Here is a 16,906-nt window from a genome sequence, read left to right on the forward strand (position 1 = left end):
CCGGCAGGGCTTGCCGCGGGGGCTGGTGGGGCCATCAGGGGTCCCCCTCACAGTCCCTTTCCCCCTCCTCCAGCCCCCCCCGACTCCTTACTCACTGGCACCGGAGCACCAGGGCGAGGGGCAACTATAGAGACACTCTGGCAGCCAGAGCATCTCCATGGAGGACCCAGCCTTTGGTTGTCCCGCTTTTTTATACTTTATTTTTTTTAGACTCCTGGATATCCAGGGGTCTAATTTTCTCCCCACACTGCAAGTTTGTAGCGTGGGGAAAAAAATGTTGTTCCTGCACATGCCTGTTGCCCCGTCTCAAAGGGGTTTGAGGCGGGGCAGGAGGCACGTGTGCACTCATGTGGATGCGTCCATCCAGTTCATCTGGCAGGAAACCTTTTGGATCCTCAACATGGAGGACAACATCTATCAAAAGATAAATTATCTACTGCTCTCAATACAATTATGGAAGTAGGTAAGAATATCCCCAACATCGATGAAATAGCCATGATGACAGATATTGCCAAGTACTGCACAAAAGAAAAACTTTGGAGCAAGGACATTATTTGGCAGGCAGCAAAGAATATGTCTCCTCTCACATGGTGGAAGGGATTCTGTCACACCCAACTGTTGTCCAGGATTGCTCTAAGGATCCTAAGCATTTCACCAACAGCAAATTCTTGTGAAGGGAACTCGAAGGCTTTCAGCTCAATCAAGACAAAAAGGAGGAATAGACTAACAAATGAATGCAAAATCTCATGCTTCTGGAGAATCAGTCAGAAGCACAATTAGTGAAGAAGATGCAGCACGATGATACGTTGCCTTTGCCCAGAGACTCATTGGTAAAACCATCCTTAGCGAAAGAGAACGTGGTTCAAGTAGTTCTGAATCAGATTTGCCTCAATCTGATTCTGGAATGGAACTAATAGTTAGTGCAAGTGATTCTACAGATAGTGACAATGGAACTGGAGGTGCCGCAATGACCTCAGATGGAAGACAGTTAAACTCTGTTGATGTAGATGGATAGTATATCATGCACAGTTCTTTCAGTGTGCTAAAATTAGTGTGTCAACAGTTTTCAGTGCCTTCATTTTTTTCTTCAAGTTAAACAAACAATGTAAGGGAAGTACATGCTACTGTGTACTGTCTTTACATTTTTACAAGTAATTCAATAAAAATAATTTATTTCCATATAAAGTTTTGAATTTGTTTGAATATAACATTTAAACCACATTAAGTGTGCTGTATTTAATTTTCTTCCTAATCAAATATTTCAGTTCAAATACTTGTGGCTATTGGGACATAAAATTAACATGGGGTACTTTTTTAGTTTTGTTTACTAAATATAAGCCAAATAAACATACTAAATCAGATCACGTTCTATTTAGGGTATTGGACAATTTTTCCGGAAAATTTTCCAATTCAAAAATTTTCTGGAAAGCCCACATTTCTGTTGGCAAGTTGCCCTGGGTGGGGTAGAAGGGGCTGAGGCCAGCACCTAGGTTAACCCCAGCAGCCTTACCTGGGATCCTGGGGGCTGCCCAGGGCTCCAGCGGCAGCAATGCAGCGGCCGGGGGGCACGGCAAGCCGGCAGGGGGGGGCCGGGCCAGCAGCTGAAGAGTGGCTCTGGCCAGCCAGGCTCCAGTTTTGGGCAAGACACACTGCCGCCAGATACACTACCCCAGTTTTTTCTAGCACAGGTTTTTTTGACATTGGGATCTCCCAATGTCAACACCCCACCCTCTGAGCTGCAAATTAGCAACACAGGAAACAGCTGCACATGCACCATGTGCTGTGCCATAGACAGGTCTGCAGCGCCACATACAGCATGTGCATGCTCAGCTGGATGCGCACAGAAAGGCTGCATTTTCTTTAGTACTAAACTGATCCACACTGCAGCTATTATTTTTGTATCCAAAAAGGACAAACTCTCTTTGGACTCCTCAGTATGCTCCTTAGTTTTCTGCAGCGTTCCTTCATCCAGCACTGTATCAGTTTCAGATCTCATGAAAAAAGGAAGAAAAACTCTTATATATGCATGAGATGCATACATAACCCTAGCAGCATATTTGTATGAAATACCATCTTTTCTCTTTCTTTATTTTTTTAAAAGATCATTTGTCCCTAGATTTGCATTTTGGGCATAAATATGCATCATGATCCAACACCCACACCAGTAAACATATTTTAGTAATTCAAATTATGCTCTAAGTTTTTTTTCTATAAATCAAAACAGAAATCTACAGTCCTTTTGCCAAAGAATGAAATCCTACTTTGTTTGTAAGCACACAAGTCATATCTATAGTATATCAATAGTTTAAGGCAATGTAGAAGATTTGTACTTATCACCATTTGGAACAGGATTGTTACACTCTATGATTGACAGAAGAATTAAAAGATTTCTAGTTGCTGTGAAGTGTTAGAAATGTTAATGACCTTGATATGTCTCTTTCTAAATAATCAGGCTATGCTACAAATGTGAATAGTTATGAAAACTGCTTTAGAAGTTACGTAAATAAGGGTTCCAAAATGGTACCAAATTAAATTTAGTATTTAACAAAAGACCAAAAATAAACTGCAGAAAGTATTTTCATTTTAGCATCTCTTTGCTGCCTTTCATACCAACAAATGTCAGAACCCACTGTTTAGATTTAAGGAGATTTAATTCAAGAAAATGCCTCTTGAAAGATCTCTAAAAACTAGTGTGCTCAACAGGTTAGATACTCAGCTGCTGTGTAATTGGTGCAAATGAATGGACTTCAAGTGATATTCATTTGTACCGGGTGAATGTCTCTCACAAAGCAAACTGGAAAGGAAAATAGTAATTCAACAGCAATTTGGAGAACAACAGAACCAACCTAATCCTTTATGCAGAGCTTGTTTCTATGAACTTAGTAGTAAATTCCAAACATACATTTTCCCCAATTCATTGAAAAAATGGGAAAAATAACCATGTTACAATAAGAAGGTCTTGTAAACTAAGACTCACACTAAGGTAAAAGAAAAAGAAAAAGGGGGTGAAAGTAGAGGCAAAAGGTAATGGCAAATTAATTGAAGAGGAACATATATATGTACATAGAATTTTATTTCCACAGCAGTAAAATTAGGAGGTACTTTATGTTTAATACAAATAGAACCACTGTAAAACAAGAAGCCCCAAAATATTGAAACGGGTATCTGTGTTTGTTATATTTTCACATGCATTTTCTTATGCTACTGCTTGTCCTTGCCCAGATCTTTTCCAAGCATCTATTTGCCTTGTTGGCCTTGCTATTGAAAGACTGACACACATTTTTCTCCCCCTCTACCTTACTTTTTAAATATTCGATATAATGATAATAGGGCTTCATCAGCATGAAAAATCCTGAGGATATTAGCATATATAAAATGGGTGAATTGGAGACTGCTCAGCCTTGGATACTTTATCCTCAATATGGAAGACCCTCTCACTCAAATCAAGTGCAAGACATTTTTTTTTTTAAAAAGAAATAAAGGAAAGTGGATGATAGCTACAGGTTTGGCATATATTACTCCTCAGTAGACATTTTGAGTTGATGGTGACCAGCAGAGATTTAAAAACTGGAGCACTCAAAAAAAAAAAAAAGGGGTAGAAAGGTCAAATGAAGGGTTGCATTAGCTAGACAAACCAATTCAAATCTCATACTTGTATCATTTTGGTTTTCCAGACAGAAACCCATCTGAATCCCCTTCTCTTTTCTTTTTTTTTGACATCAATATAAATAGTCATTTTAATTCAACACTGAAAACGCAGACAAAATACTGAGTACAGAACAAGTAACTGTAACTTCACCTTCTTTGTAATGGGCATATCAATTTCTCCATAATATGAAACTAAAAGTAGTGCCAAATTAAAAATAAATACATCCACATTTCTCTTAGTTAGCCCTTTTCTGTATATTAAATGCTGTTCTGCAGCATGCGTGCTGGGAAAGAGAAATTGGAACATTACAGCTATGAAGAGGAAAGGTTCAACAAGTGCCAAGGGTTAAATGCCAACATGTCAATGTGCATTATACTCCCTTAGCTAACCCTCCTACCAAACATGACAATCACAAAATCTTTGGACTTAAGTAGCACCTATAAAAAAAATAAATCAGAGACTAGTAAAGCTAGAAAAGACAACAGAGGAAGGTATTTCAAGATGGAGGTTTCTACCATCTGCTATACAAAAAAAGAGGGCAGACTGATATTTAATACCTCCCCCTCTCATGACATATTTAAACATCATTTTTTGCTGGCAATAAAAACTATTCTTTAAATAGTTAACACAAGTATCTCTTAATATTATCTCATACATGAACACATACAAAACCTGACTAACCTGAAAAAAACTCCAAAAACATTGAAATCATAAAATGACAAAAGACATTGTTAAGCTAAAAGATGCTGGAATTCCTCTACACACTTTCCCTGACATCTCCACACAATAAAATGCAAGGGTCAGTGGTACTGAAACAAGCAAAGGCAGTTCCACTATTTTGCACTTATGAAAGCGAGTGACCCAAGCTATTATTCCAGTCTTAGGCACTTTTTGTTCTTAATATCCAGATGCAGGAGCTATTTTTTTTTTTAAAGAAATGACTGCGGACACCTCCTTCACATTTTCCTTTTCTTCAGCATTTTCACTTCATAAAGCTGCAGTCAATGTGTTTTGTGTGTGGTGAGAAGGGAATGACACATTCAGTGGTGGTCTCAGCCACAGCCTACATTGGTGGCTCAAGTAGTCTCAGGATTAGGTCTTTGTGTGTAATGAAAAGATATGAAAAGTCAGTTATTTAAACTCAGTCAAGCTGTTGATTTTGGGGAGGAAAAAGGTTTTGCAATTCAGTTTTCCTCAATAAATCACTGCCCTTTTCCAAGGGCAGCTGCAGATAGCTCACATGTTCACAATGTTCTCCAGAAACAAAACATGTCTTGATTTTTTTCTTTCAGTCCAACAATGGGGAGGAAAAAGCCAAAATAAGGCATTTTATATGAACTTTTTATATTTGCTAGTTTCATTTGTTGTAGAAAAGTTCCACCTTGTAACTGTAAAAGGAACAAAGGATCCACAATAATTAGGATAACATAAGAGAAAGGGAATATAAAAATGGAACAAAATAGGAAAACAGAAGAGATGGAAAAATGAGTTAATTTTACGATGATGATCATATTAGCCAAAAATGTCAAGTACAACTAATATTAGGTAGCCAACCTGAAATACCTCAAAGTTGATTTCAAGGATGCTAAGTCCTTCAGGTCTATTTGAAGACTGTAACATGTGGATGCATATTACCTCTGGGAATAAATTCCTGAAGTGCTTCAAAATGGATAGACAAAGATTTAGGCATCAAAAATCAGTGGCCACTTATAAAAAATCAGGGATATTTAAAATATAACGTTATTGAATATGAGTTTATACCATAGATGGTCTTTTGAAACACTAAATTTTATACTATTCTGCAAAAGATTTTTTCTTCAATGAATAAAGCCAATATATTAGTTTATGCTGGACACAAATGGACATTTTAACCACACCATATCTAAACTGAAGGTTCAAGTCCCTCAACCCACTCTACCTGGATAGAAGCTTGTGACCGAGCAGTGCTAACACAGAGTTAGGATACTCTGTTGGCTCAGACATTAAGAAAGATTGTCTGGAATTTCTAGAAGAACCTAGAGGACATTTATACAAGTGCTCTGGGAGTGGGGGTGGGGAGTGCTTTAATTAGAGTGGCTCTGAGAACCTCTCTAATTAAATCACCTGGAACATCACATGCATCAGTCCCATGTTGAAAATGATGGTGGGGGCATTTTAACTAAAGTTTCTTGAATGAACTTTAATTTAAAGGACCCCACTGCCATTTTCCAGCTTGGGGATGCTGATACACATGACACTGAAGCCTACTGGAGCATGGTAATTACTTTCGATTAATCAGTCTGTTCCGACGTGCTGCAGTTACCTCACTGCGTACGTACAGGCACCCAAAAGTGCCTAAATCTCATTCACTTTTGAAGGGGTTGGCCACCTAACTCTCCCAAGCCCCTTTAAAAATTCCACCTTTTTCATGGTCAATGACACAGATCTGTTAGCTAAAGGAAGAAGAGTTGTGATAATCAGGGATCCTGGTTCTGTATGAAAAAGAATCCCCAATTTTCAGATTACAAAGAGTAACCTAAAATCCACATTTTTTCATGATCAAAATGATCAAAATGAAACACCACTCTCTCTCTCTCTCATATATATAAGTGGTGTTTCATTTTAATCACAGAACAATGTGGATTTAGGGTACCTTTTTTTAATCTGAAAATTGGGGATTTTTTTTTTAATCAGAGAAAACCAGGATCCCTGGTGATAATTTATATATTCTTTATATAAACTAGTAGTATCTCAAGAACAAAGTCATGGCTAACATCTCATCATGCCAGATGCAGCACAAATATATAACTAGATGAGGGATGAAAAAGAAGCAACTATGTGACACTGATGCTTAAATCCTATTGAAAGTCATTAATGTGCTTTGAAACATCTTGTCCATGGTCCCTGCCCTGAAGAGCTTACAACAGTTGAAACCAGCATCAAATTAATGTAATCCACCATAGGAAAAAGAAGAATGAAGAGTGAGAGGAACAGAACTATGATAAAAATATGCAAGATTTTGTCAAAACGCTGCTAATATAATTTTGTTTTTCAAATATTTGCATTAACATGGTTATTTAAGGGATTGTTTTAAAAATTACCTAAATATATAAATAAATATAGCATTAAATGTAAACGTAAATGATCAATGGCAAAAACAGTAAACATAGCACCTGTTATCTTTCAATAGAGACGCTGGCCTAGAACTTCCTTCCCTACAGAGTCCATCCCAGGCTTAAGGACCCAGATCTATTTACCTTTCTGTAGAAACAGCCTTTAACATTAATGGCCAGCTCCAGAATCTACTGAAGTCAATTGAAAGACTCCCACTGACTATAACGGGCTTTGAATCAGGCTCCAGCACATTTAGTTAACTATCACAACTGAACTTTGCACATAGAGACCCAGTTTATATCTGTCTAGGAGGATAGAGTCTTAAATGTTTTCTCAAAAAAAAAAAGAAAAGATTTTTTTCATATGCTTATGGAAGATATCATTCCAATAGTTAGTCACTGGCACTAACAAGATCTGTCTCATATCCCATTAAACATTTATAGAGCAGCACAAGAAAATAGTTTCCTCACATTGTAAAAGGCAAAATCTTCCCTGGTGAAGACCTGCATGCTGAATTTTGGCAAAACAAGGAAAGCAGAACTTACCTGGAACTCCTGCACTTTAATTCTCATATATCTGAGAGTGAAGTACTAATTTGGATGTAATTTCAGACTGACAGTTTAGCAAAACATTATCTGTACTATAGCCCAAACACAAAAAAATGCATTTTTGTGCTTCTCATGTGCCCATCATTCCACTTTTGTTTTACCAACCCTAAAAATATATATAACACATTTCCATTCACTTTAAAAATAAAATCATAAAAAAATTCAGGAAAGATAATGTAAGTTGTTATAAAATACTAGTTTTCAATCAATATAGTGGTTAGATTAATCATACTCAGAATAACTTTAGCCCTGTGATTATAACATGATTTTATAAGAATTTTAGCAATTACCAATGTTACAAAATCCATGAAGCCACTGGATTTATTTATTTATTTCTATGTATTTCTATTATGTTCATCCTTGTAGTACTTGAGTGCCCAGGCACATTTGGTTTATTTGCACAGGAATGAAACAGCCACTTGCTAATATAGTAACAGACTGGAATTTTTCAAAATGACCCTTACGATAACTCAGAAAAACGACCAATTCTTCAATGCAAATCCTCTCAAAAAAAGCTTCTGCACACAAAGTAAGATGAACCAGTTACTGCATTGTTTATTAAGTTTCACTTGATTCCTCCTGACAACCATTTAAACAATGAATGTTGGGAAATGTCCCTCAAAGAATCAACAACAATGGTAGGGATCAGAGCTTTTATATTTAGCTAATACTGTTTTTAAAGAGGAGAAAATATTTCTTCCTGAAAGGATTATGGGAAGTCTTATAAAAGACACCTGCAAACAAAACAAGTGACAAAAGATCTTTATCATAATTGATAATGGTCATCCTTCCTACAAATTGATGCTTCCTTAAAAATAAATAATGTCATATACCTTTGGTATTGTATCCAAGATGCACTGACTAATCAGCCCAGCTGATAGTCCAGAGTAGAAAGTTTTACCAAAGAAGACTATGCTGAAGAGGAAGCATTTTTCCTCTCATGCTCTGAGAGAGAAAAAGTTAAATGCAAAAAAGCCTATAGTGAAATTCTAACTAACCACGCCCCATTTTATGCCCAACAGAATATTTAAGTGTTGAAAAAAATCTCATTGTAATAGATTAGATATGCATATCTATTGTATTTTAACAAGCTCCTCATGGTTTCTATTACTGTACAATTTCAGAAATCTGTTTTTCACTTGCAAGGCAAACTTGAGAATATGTGCCATAATTTATTCAAATGACCTATTTACAAGAGATTAAGTACTCCTGAACATTAAGCTTTGGATGGGAAACCTTTGTAAATCACAGGTTTCACAATATGGATAAGAAACTTGATAGTGGTTAAAAGAATATTATAGTCGCATTATGAAATGCGTTACTTTTTCATCTCAGATCAGTTTGATTTTGGTACATGTGCAAGCCACTGGCATTGCCTCTATTAGACTACAGCATCTGGGTTCCTACTAGCAACAGCAGTGGCTGCTTGAAGACGAATGTAATATATTACCCCCATTAGTTGGAAAGACCTCTATAACAACCTCCAGCACTGCACAACAGGGCATGAGTCCATCTCCCGACTTGAGTGACAGCACAGGATACTTAACCCTGTCAGATACAATATAAAAAAATTGCCCTACAACTGATTGTTTCCCTCTGTTCCCTTCCCACACTCAACTTCTCACCATCTCTACTTTCTTTTGTCCCCAATTGTTCTCCCAGTTCTACCCCTCTGCCCACAAACTCCTCCTCTCTTTGATGTCCTGGGAACAATATCAGCTTTTTCAGCAACCCTTGGGAATTGAGCAGAGTGGAGCGGAGAGTTAGAGGTATGGCAGAGGAAGGAGATTGCTGATAAGGGGAGCCAATCAAGTCTCAGAAACAGCAGTAAAAATAGAGCCACACCACCTAATGGTCCACTCTGCCTGAACTTATTCAGCCCTGTGCACAGCAGGGGTAGCAATAAGCATGGTATGCCTAGGAGGCCACTGAGCAGGCAGTAAGTACTAAGTAGAATAAAGGAAGCCAGTGAGTAGGCAGCTGTGTTGTAGCATAAAAGGATGCAAAAGCATTGCCTTAAACCAGCTGAAATGAAGCCAGATTTACTTTCTAATGAAGAACAGTTAATAACTCTGAAGAAATGCATATCTGAATCCATATAAAACTGATGGAAATATATAGCTGAAATATAGATTCTTTATGTATTTTTAGAAACCTGTAAAATTCAAAATTTTGACAACTAGAATCAAGAAAATATCAGCAAACACAAAGTATTTAAGCTTCTAATGGAACTTCTCCAAGCAAATAAATAACATATTCCTTCCTTTTTCTTCTCCCAAATGATCTACTGTACTGCGTTTTGAAAAACAGGACAGAAGGCTCCATCAGCCTTAAGCTATGTATGCAGTAGAATAAAAAGATATCATGTTAAAGCATGTTTTGACTAATAATAGCCTAAATTAGTTTTTCAGAAAATTCTGAGTATTAATACTTTAAAAGATTATTTATTTTCTTTTAATGAATGTAAGGGGAAAAAATTAAACACACAGGTGAAATCTTCATAAAGTGAACTATAAACAGAGAAAATAAAATGCCCAGTAAATGTGCTATAGAATACATTCTTGAATTGGTAGTGGTGAACCTATAGATGACCTAATACATCTTTTCCATGTCTAATTTTTATGATACTAAATTCAAAATATTAAAGGCAATAATATAATGTGTTTGTTCTTAGAAACTTTTTGCTTTCTACAGTATTTCATGAAAAGGAATGGCCATGAGGGCCTCCAATAAAACAGAATCACTTTAATGCTAGAAGAATAACCCTTTCCTTCATTACCAAAATCCTCTCTGCTTTGTCCATTTTGATATAAGCAGTAACTTTTCTCTCTTGTTCCTATTAAGACTATTATTTTCACCCTATTACACTAATCTTTTCTTTGTAAATAGCCACACCTGTTTTAATCCAAAAATGGTGTGGTAAACATTTGATTCTTTGTGGAAGTACACACGTAATTAGGTTAATCTGTGCGATCTTTTCAAGTGAGTTGATTGTTTCTTTACTGTGGACATATTTCTCATAACAGCAAAAGGCTTGCCAGATTGCTTGGAGGCAAATCAGGAGCAATTTACCAAGCATGTAGCTACTATGAACTGAAATCTTGACATAATAGCAAGCTTTGTATAGCCACTCCTACCTGTCAGTTATTACTCGTGTTAGCTTTTTATTTACACAGTAAATCTTGACCACACCCTCCTTTCTCAAGTAAGCACTTTCATTAAACTCAGCTAGTTCTTTGAAAGATATATTATTCAGTTTTATACGTCAACAGAATATAAACTCGTAATCCAATATAATACTCTTCATAAAAGTAGTGACTGTATTACCTGCATGAAGTCCAAAAATGTTAACGGAAGCAAATCATCCAGATGGCCAATATCTTTGGAGAAACGGTTTAGGATTCTCCCTATAAAACAGGATTCAAGTAAAAATATGTTGTTTTTTTCTAACGTAATTCATTTCTAAAAAGTCACCAAAACAAAGACAAATTATGCTATGACATCATCATGATAACCACTAGTGCAACATTTACATACAACATGAAATGATTCCCTAAAAGTTGTTGTATGGTCATGCCCATACAGGTTTAGTGAGTATCTAGATGGCACCTAAAGCCCCAATTCTGCAAATCTGCACAGTAAAGTATAATTTTAGGTATACAGGGTAATGTTTTCTGGGTGGCATCTTAACAATGATGTATGTCAAACAATATTTTTCTGGTCCTCTTATTCTGGTTGAAAATTCCACTGTCATTAACACTGTATGCAGGTATTGGAAGCCTACCATGAGGACTGCTTCAGCAACTATAGTACTGTCTTGGTTTTTTAAACAACTGAGATTTCCCATAAAAATACAGTAAAATCTTAGTAAACATAAGTTCAAGTTGTAAATGTTACTGAAATCGAATCTGAGTTTGTTTTATATTAATGTATCATTGTATTTATATTTATTCAAAACCTTGACAATGCTGATCTTTATTAAAACTAATAACACTATTTTAATCAGTTATCACTGAAGCATTTACACTCTCCTATTTTCTTGAGTTCTACTTGACTGAAAATATTCAGAGAGCAAAAGATCTTTAATAATTAAAATCGAATCTCTATCACCTGTACATAGATAAGTACCAACCTCCATAGTGTGTTGGTTCAACTCATGGGGAAGGAACAACAACCTAAGGAACAAGACTAGCTTTTTACAAGGTATTCAGGCTTGAGCATGCATTTATGCTTCTTTACTTACACATATTTTGGCTTAATTATTGCAAAGAATTGTTTTTACCAGTGAGAAATAGTGGCAAGAGTAGAAAAAATAACTCTTTAAGAAATAATAAAATAAAATTAAAAAAAAGAAAAATCAAACCAATTCACTGAACTAAGAGTAAATAAATTTCACATTTTCACAGAGTGCTGGAGCCCTAAGCTGAGGACTGAATAAGCAATAAAAGTAGCCTTCATACAAACATCCTAGTTAAAAGGTGACTTAATAATGTAATGGATAATGAAAAATTATTTGTATGTATCTGAAGAGTACAGCACATGCTAGTGTTACTTGTTCAAAGGCTCAAGACTGACAGTGGGTGGGGCTGAAAGACAAGACGAAACTCTACCCTGGACAAGTTAACCTATGCCATTTTTTACCTTCTGACATGCTTGCAAAGATTAATGTTCTGTATTATCTATTCTGCCATGCTTTTTCCTCATGGGGATCTATGGGGATCTCTGAGGCAGGTGCCAGCAGGTGGTGACCTTGTTACACAAATCCAGTGAGAACACACAGGAAGGGTGAACTGGGAGTACAGGGCTACCACCAAGACCTCCATAAAGGTGGCCTGATGGATCCACTCTGCTATCTATTTCACACTGGAATGGACAGAAAGAAAACAACCCCACAAAGAAACCCTCATTAAAGTCTCTTTCTTCTTGACACCATACCCACCGCTCCCTCCCCCCTGGCCCCTTGAAGGTTTTGATGCAGAAGGAACAGCTCACTCTGTAAAGCCTTTGCACTGCAGTTTGGTTCCTGAAGTTTGGTTGTGGCTTGGAGGCAATCCATTGCCTTTAAGACCCTCTGACACTGTTTACAACCACAAGAGATTTGGCTTTCAATGGATACGTATTTTTTCACATTGACAGGAAAAGTCAGGAGTGATGTTGCCCACAGTGCACTACATCTTATTACTCATTACTATGGGCCAATGAAGTTGGGAGCCACTGATCTCAAGTCACATTCCAGGATATCTTCAGAACAAAGTGGTACCAACAGGATTTTTAAGGGCGGGGAGGGGAGGAAGAAGGGGCAGGGCTTAAAATTTAACCTGTATTTCACAGGAAAATTCCACAATGACCTGTATAAAAGTAATATATTGGGAAGAAACTGAGTATAATTGACAGCTCAGTGGACTGGAAACTTGGGGAGATATGGGTTATATTAGCAGCTCAGCCACTTGCCTGATGCAGAACTTGAGTAACCTCATTTCTCCTTTCTATGAAAGGCATCTCACTTCCCATAATAAATGGGGACTGAGATGCTGAACCCCTTTATAAAACTGTTTTGTGAGCTCGTTATGACAGTCTCTGTGTAAGATCCTGTTGTTACAACAGCCCAGAAAACTGAGCTTAATTCCATTTTGAACTTTACTTTGCCATTAAACATACACTAACTTTATTTATAATAATGACAGAACTGGTGGCAGAGCCTGGTCTTTGAGAAATGACTCCCACAATCAAAAGCAATACACCTGGAAGGCAAAGGAGTTCAAATTGGATTTCTTTCGATACCAGCAATACAATGAAGGTTAAGGCTAGCAGTAACAAGGAGCATAGGATACCCTTACCACATGATTCTGCAAGCTGGAAAACACAGTCAAATTTGTTCCAATAAAATACTATGGTCACTCTGACAGATGGGAAAATAAAATGTTGTTCCAATTACACATCAGCCTCACAGTTTCTGGTTGTTTTAAGATGACAGCTTTATCTACTGACTTAGAATCAAGTAATCCAGAAAGACCCAAAAGATTAAATGCAGTAAAAATACTAAAATAAAATGTACTCGTAAAAAAATTCTGAGGTAGTATTTTTATTGTAGACACAAAAAGTCAAGACTGCTGGGGTCCCAAAATATAGGTTAGCTCAGTGTATAAGTCAAGCATAAACTTTATGGTTCTTTTGGAGGAAAAAAAAATACAGAATATGGTAGTTTAACTTTGTACTTTTGATGATGAGGTCTTAAAGGCTAGAGGGCATAGACAAATTAGTAACAAATTGTCAAAACACTTTATCCCTTTGAAGTTTCAATACTGACAGCATCTGAAATTTCAGTTCTCAGAGGTTTATATAGCAATATACAAGTTAAATATGAAGAATTTGAAGAGCTTTGTTTGTTTGACTATGGAGAGACTTTTGACAACATCCCTTCACTCAAAAAATTCAGGGCCATAGATACACATGAAAGTCTCTTAGGGCATACCACGCTAAAGTTCACAACAACTTCCAGAAACTAATACACCAGAATGTTCTCATTAACAGTAAAATCTCTTTTTAGCTAAAGTTATTTGATGAATATAAAGCCAAGATAAAACCAAGCTGGCTTGAACCATTCTAATGATTCCACTAGTTTGAATATTTCCTCCAAATATCTGCATCTCTAGACTAACAGCTATTTCAATCTCATGTGTAAGTAAGTTGCTAATTAATTGCCAGAATTGTATTTTGGTGATTGCCCTATAAAACTGTTAAGTATAGCACTACTTCTACAGAATGCTTTTGACAGAGCTGCTGGTATGAAAGAAGAAATTAATCTGACATTATCAATAAAGTGTAAAAACATCTTTTAATCTGCCTAATCCTCTTTCAAATGTAAATACAGTAATTCTGTAGAATGACAAGACTAAATTATAACTAAGCAAGAAAACACTCAGTTTATGAACAAGACTAAACTTGAAAGCAATGGGCCTTTGACAACCCTTCCTATAAAAAGCAGAGTAATTTAAATATCCTGGAGATGGATCACCTTACTCTCAAATACAATATTCGGGTCTCTGTGAGATGATAGGATTTAAATATTTTTGGAAACATCCAAAATTATTGCACAAAGTTGTTAATTGCCTATTCACTATTCCTGTCCTTTTATACATTGACCTTTCATTGAGACCCTCTACACATGCAGGTAAAGGTGTGGTGGGATCTAATGTGTGATCCACACAATCACATCTGTTGCTGTGGCACACGTGCTCCTCCTCTGCCAGAAGGCACAGGGGCATACCTGGGAGCCTCCTCAGTTGACAGGGTTCTCAGCCATGGGGGCACCCCCACAGCTGGGAGACCCCCAGAAACTGTCATCTCCCAGCCAGTGGGGTGCAAGGACCTCTACCCCACAGGGCTGGAAGCCCTGTCAGCTGGGACCTGCCAGGCTGAGGGGCTCACATAAGCCTGCAGCCACAGGGGCCCCTGGCCACACATTCAATTAATGGCATGATAGGAAGCAGCTACAAAGCTATTACACACATTTGTGGACTAACATGGTAGCTTGTTCCTCTTTTTATCACACCACAAACTGATTGAATATATGGCCAGGTGACCACGTAAGATATGATTAACTGCTTAATCACACCTTAGGTGTAACGTGTAGATGGGGACATTAAGATCACAAAAGTCAATTGCTTTTTGCCAAAAGTTTCATGTTTTCTTTTCCTAGTTACATCAATAAATTAAAAAGATGACAAGCAACAAGGCAATGCTGCTTCAATTCTGTGCGTGTTGCTTTTATCTTAGTTTTACTCCATGAGATCAAAATGAAGCCAAGATGCTTATATTAGACCAGGGGCGGGCAATTATTTTGGGCAGAGGGCCGCTTACTGAGTTTTGGCAAGCCATCAAGGGCCACATAACTGGCAGTCCAGGGCAGATAAATATTAATTTTCTACATTTTTTAGGGGCCCCACGAGCCGGATAGAATGACCTGGTGGGCCGCACCTGGCCCCCGGGCCGCATTTTGCCCACCCCTGTATTAGACCCTGTTCAGGAAGTTACACCTTTATAACACCTCTTTTACTACTTTCTGAACAGTAAAATACTGATGCTATAAGCAACAGCCACCAGAAGGAGCAGTTATAGACAGCAGTCTCCTTTCAACCATTAAGGCCAAACGCATGAATTATGGGCACTGACAGACATGGCAGGGGGAATGGGGTGGAACATGCATTACTGGAAGAAGGAGCGCATTACTGTGACCTAGCTCTGCAGTGCCTGTATAGATTGGGCACTTCAGTGGGGCTTTTATCTAGACCTGAGTCAATCAGCTATTAGATAACAGAGCCAAAAAAGCACCAATAAAGCACCCAATTTGTACATTGGGAAAGCTGGGTCCAACTGATGCAATGCCTCTTCTGGGCATGCGTTGGGCTCAGTGCTTGAATATGCCAAGTGCCGTTTTGGTTTTTTTCCATGTCTGCAAGCAGCCCCTCTGTTATCCCTTCCCCCTTCAAAAAACTAACAAAACAAAACAACAAGCACCCCAAAACCTTAACTCTCATGATGTTGTACTGAGAAAGACTGCAGTATGTTTGTAAGTTAAAAAATATAACATTTCATAACGTATTAAGAAACTACTTTCTGGAAACAAATGGTGCATAACTAAGCAAATGCCTTATTAGCCATGCAAAAGAAAAAGATTCTAGATAAGAAAGCAAAGCTAGTGAAGTCTAAACATTTTCACATGGATATATCTTATGTGCATATCAGCATTTACTAAATAAATTTGAACAGGATAGACTGCAAAATTATCCTACCAAATAACTTGTCTCTAAAGTGGCTCCTATTCTATTGCCATTTCCAGACACTTCCTTATGTTTCAAAAATCCCCAGGTTCCTGATATGAACTGAAAGTATGCCTGGTCTATGTCTGGTATCTCAGACACGTGAGTATATTTGTAACAAAATCCCACCTAAGAATTCACACACATTTTCTAGCTATGGAATTTTTGCACTCACCTACATGCAACTTATAATTGTTCAAACAGTATTTAAACAGTTCCTTAAAGGCAAAACATATACTCTAACAATCTACTACTTGTACAGCAATGAGATGCATAAAAAATACTGACGAAGAGTCTCTTTATAAATCAATTCAGAAATCTTTAAACATACCAGTGTTGCAAAAGTGCTTGAATCTGCAAAAAAAAAACCTGCTATTTTTGCTACTTGGAAATTTCTGTGTGCTTTGTGTAATGTCAGTAGCAAGCTGCAATGGGGAATGTGCTCACTTCAGTAGTTCCATGTATGTTATTACATTAAATAACTTAATCAGAACACACTGTTCTTAGATTTCTTCCAAAGTAATTAAATAACTATTCAATGCCAATTAATCACAGTTAAATAAGGGTCTGTCACCAAAGTGCTATGTACACATTTGAGACTATTTAATGGTCAAATACTTGGCAGTATCTAAGTTAAACAATGATTCATTAAACCTCCTTTGCTACACAATGGTTAGGCTAAACTTGAAGAGAAGGAATCGAAACTCTTTTGTTCTGCTTGAAAAAGACATCAAACC

The 16,906-nt window shown here is 37.2% G+C and overlaps 1 protein-coding gene across 8 annotated transcripts in view; it reads right to left on the reverse strand.

The window, feature by feature from the left end:
* The window catches only part of ABCC4 (ATP binding cassette subfamily C member 4), a 255,354-nt gene that overhangs the window by 85,232 nt on the left and 153,216 nt on the right, over positions 1-16,906 (reverse strand). For all 8 annotated transcript variants that reach the window (XR_003093303.1, XM_025200355.1, XM_025200361.1 and 5 more), the window contains one exon: positions 10,678-10,757. Coding sequence is in view for 7 of the 8 variants with exons in the window: in XM_025200355.1 (XP_025056140.1) it covers positions 10,678-10,757 (80 nt within the window). In the remaining variant the exon portion in view is untranslated. The remainder of the gene's footprint in view (positions 1-10,677; positions 10,758-16,906) is intronic.

Source organism: Alligator sinensis, unplaced genomic scaffold, assembly GCF_000455745.1.
Source record: "Alligator sinensis unplaced genomic scaffold, ASM45574v1 scaffold740_1, whole genome shotgun sequence".
Lineage (NCBI taxonomy): Eukaryota > Metazoa > Chordata > Crocodylia > Alligatoridae > Alligator > Alligator sinensis.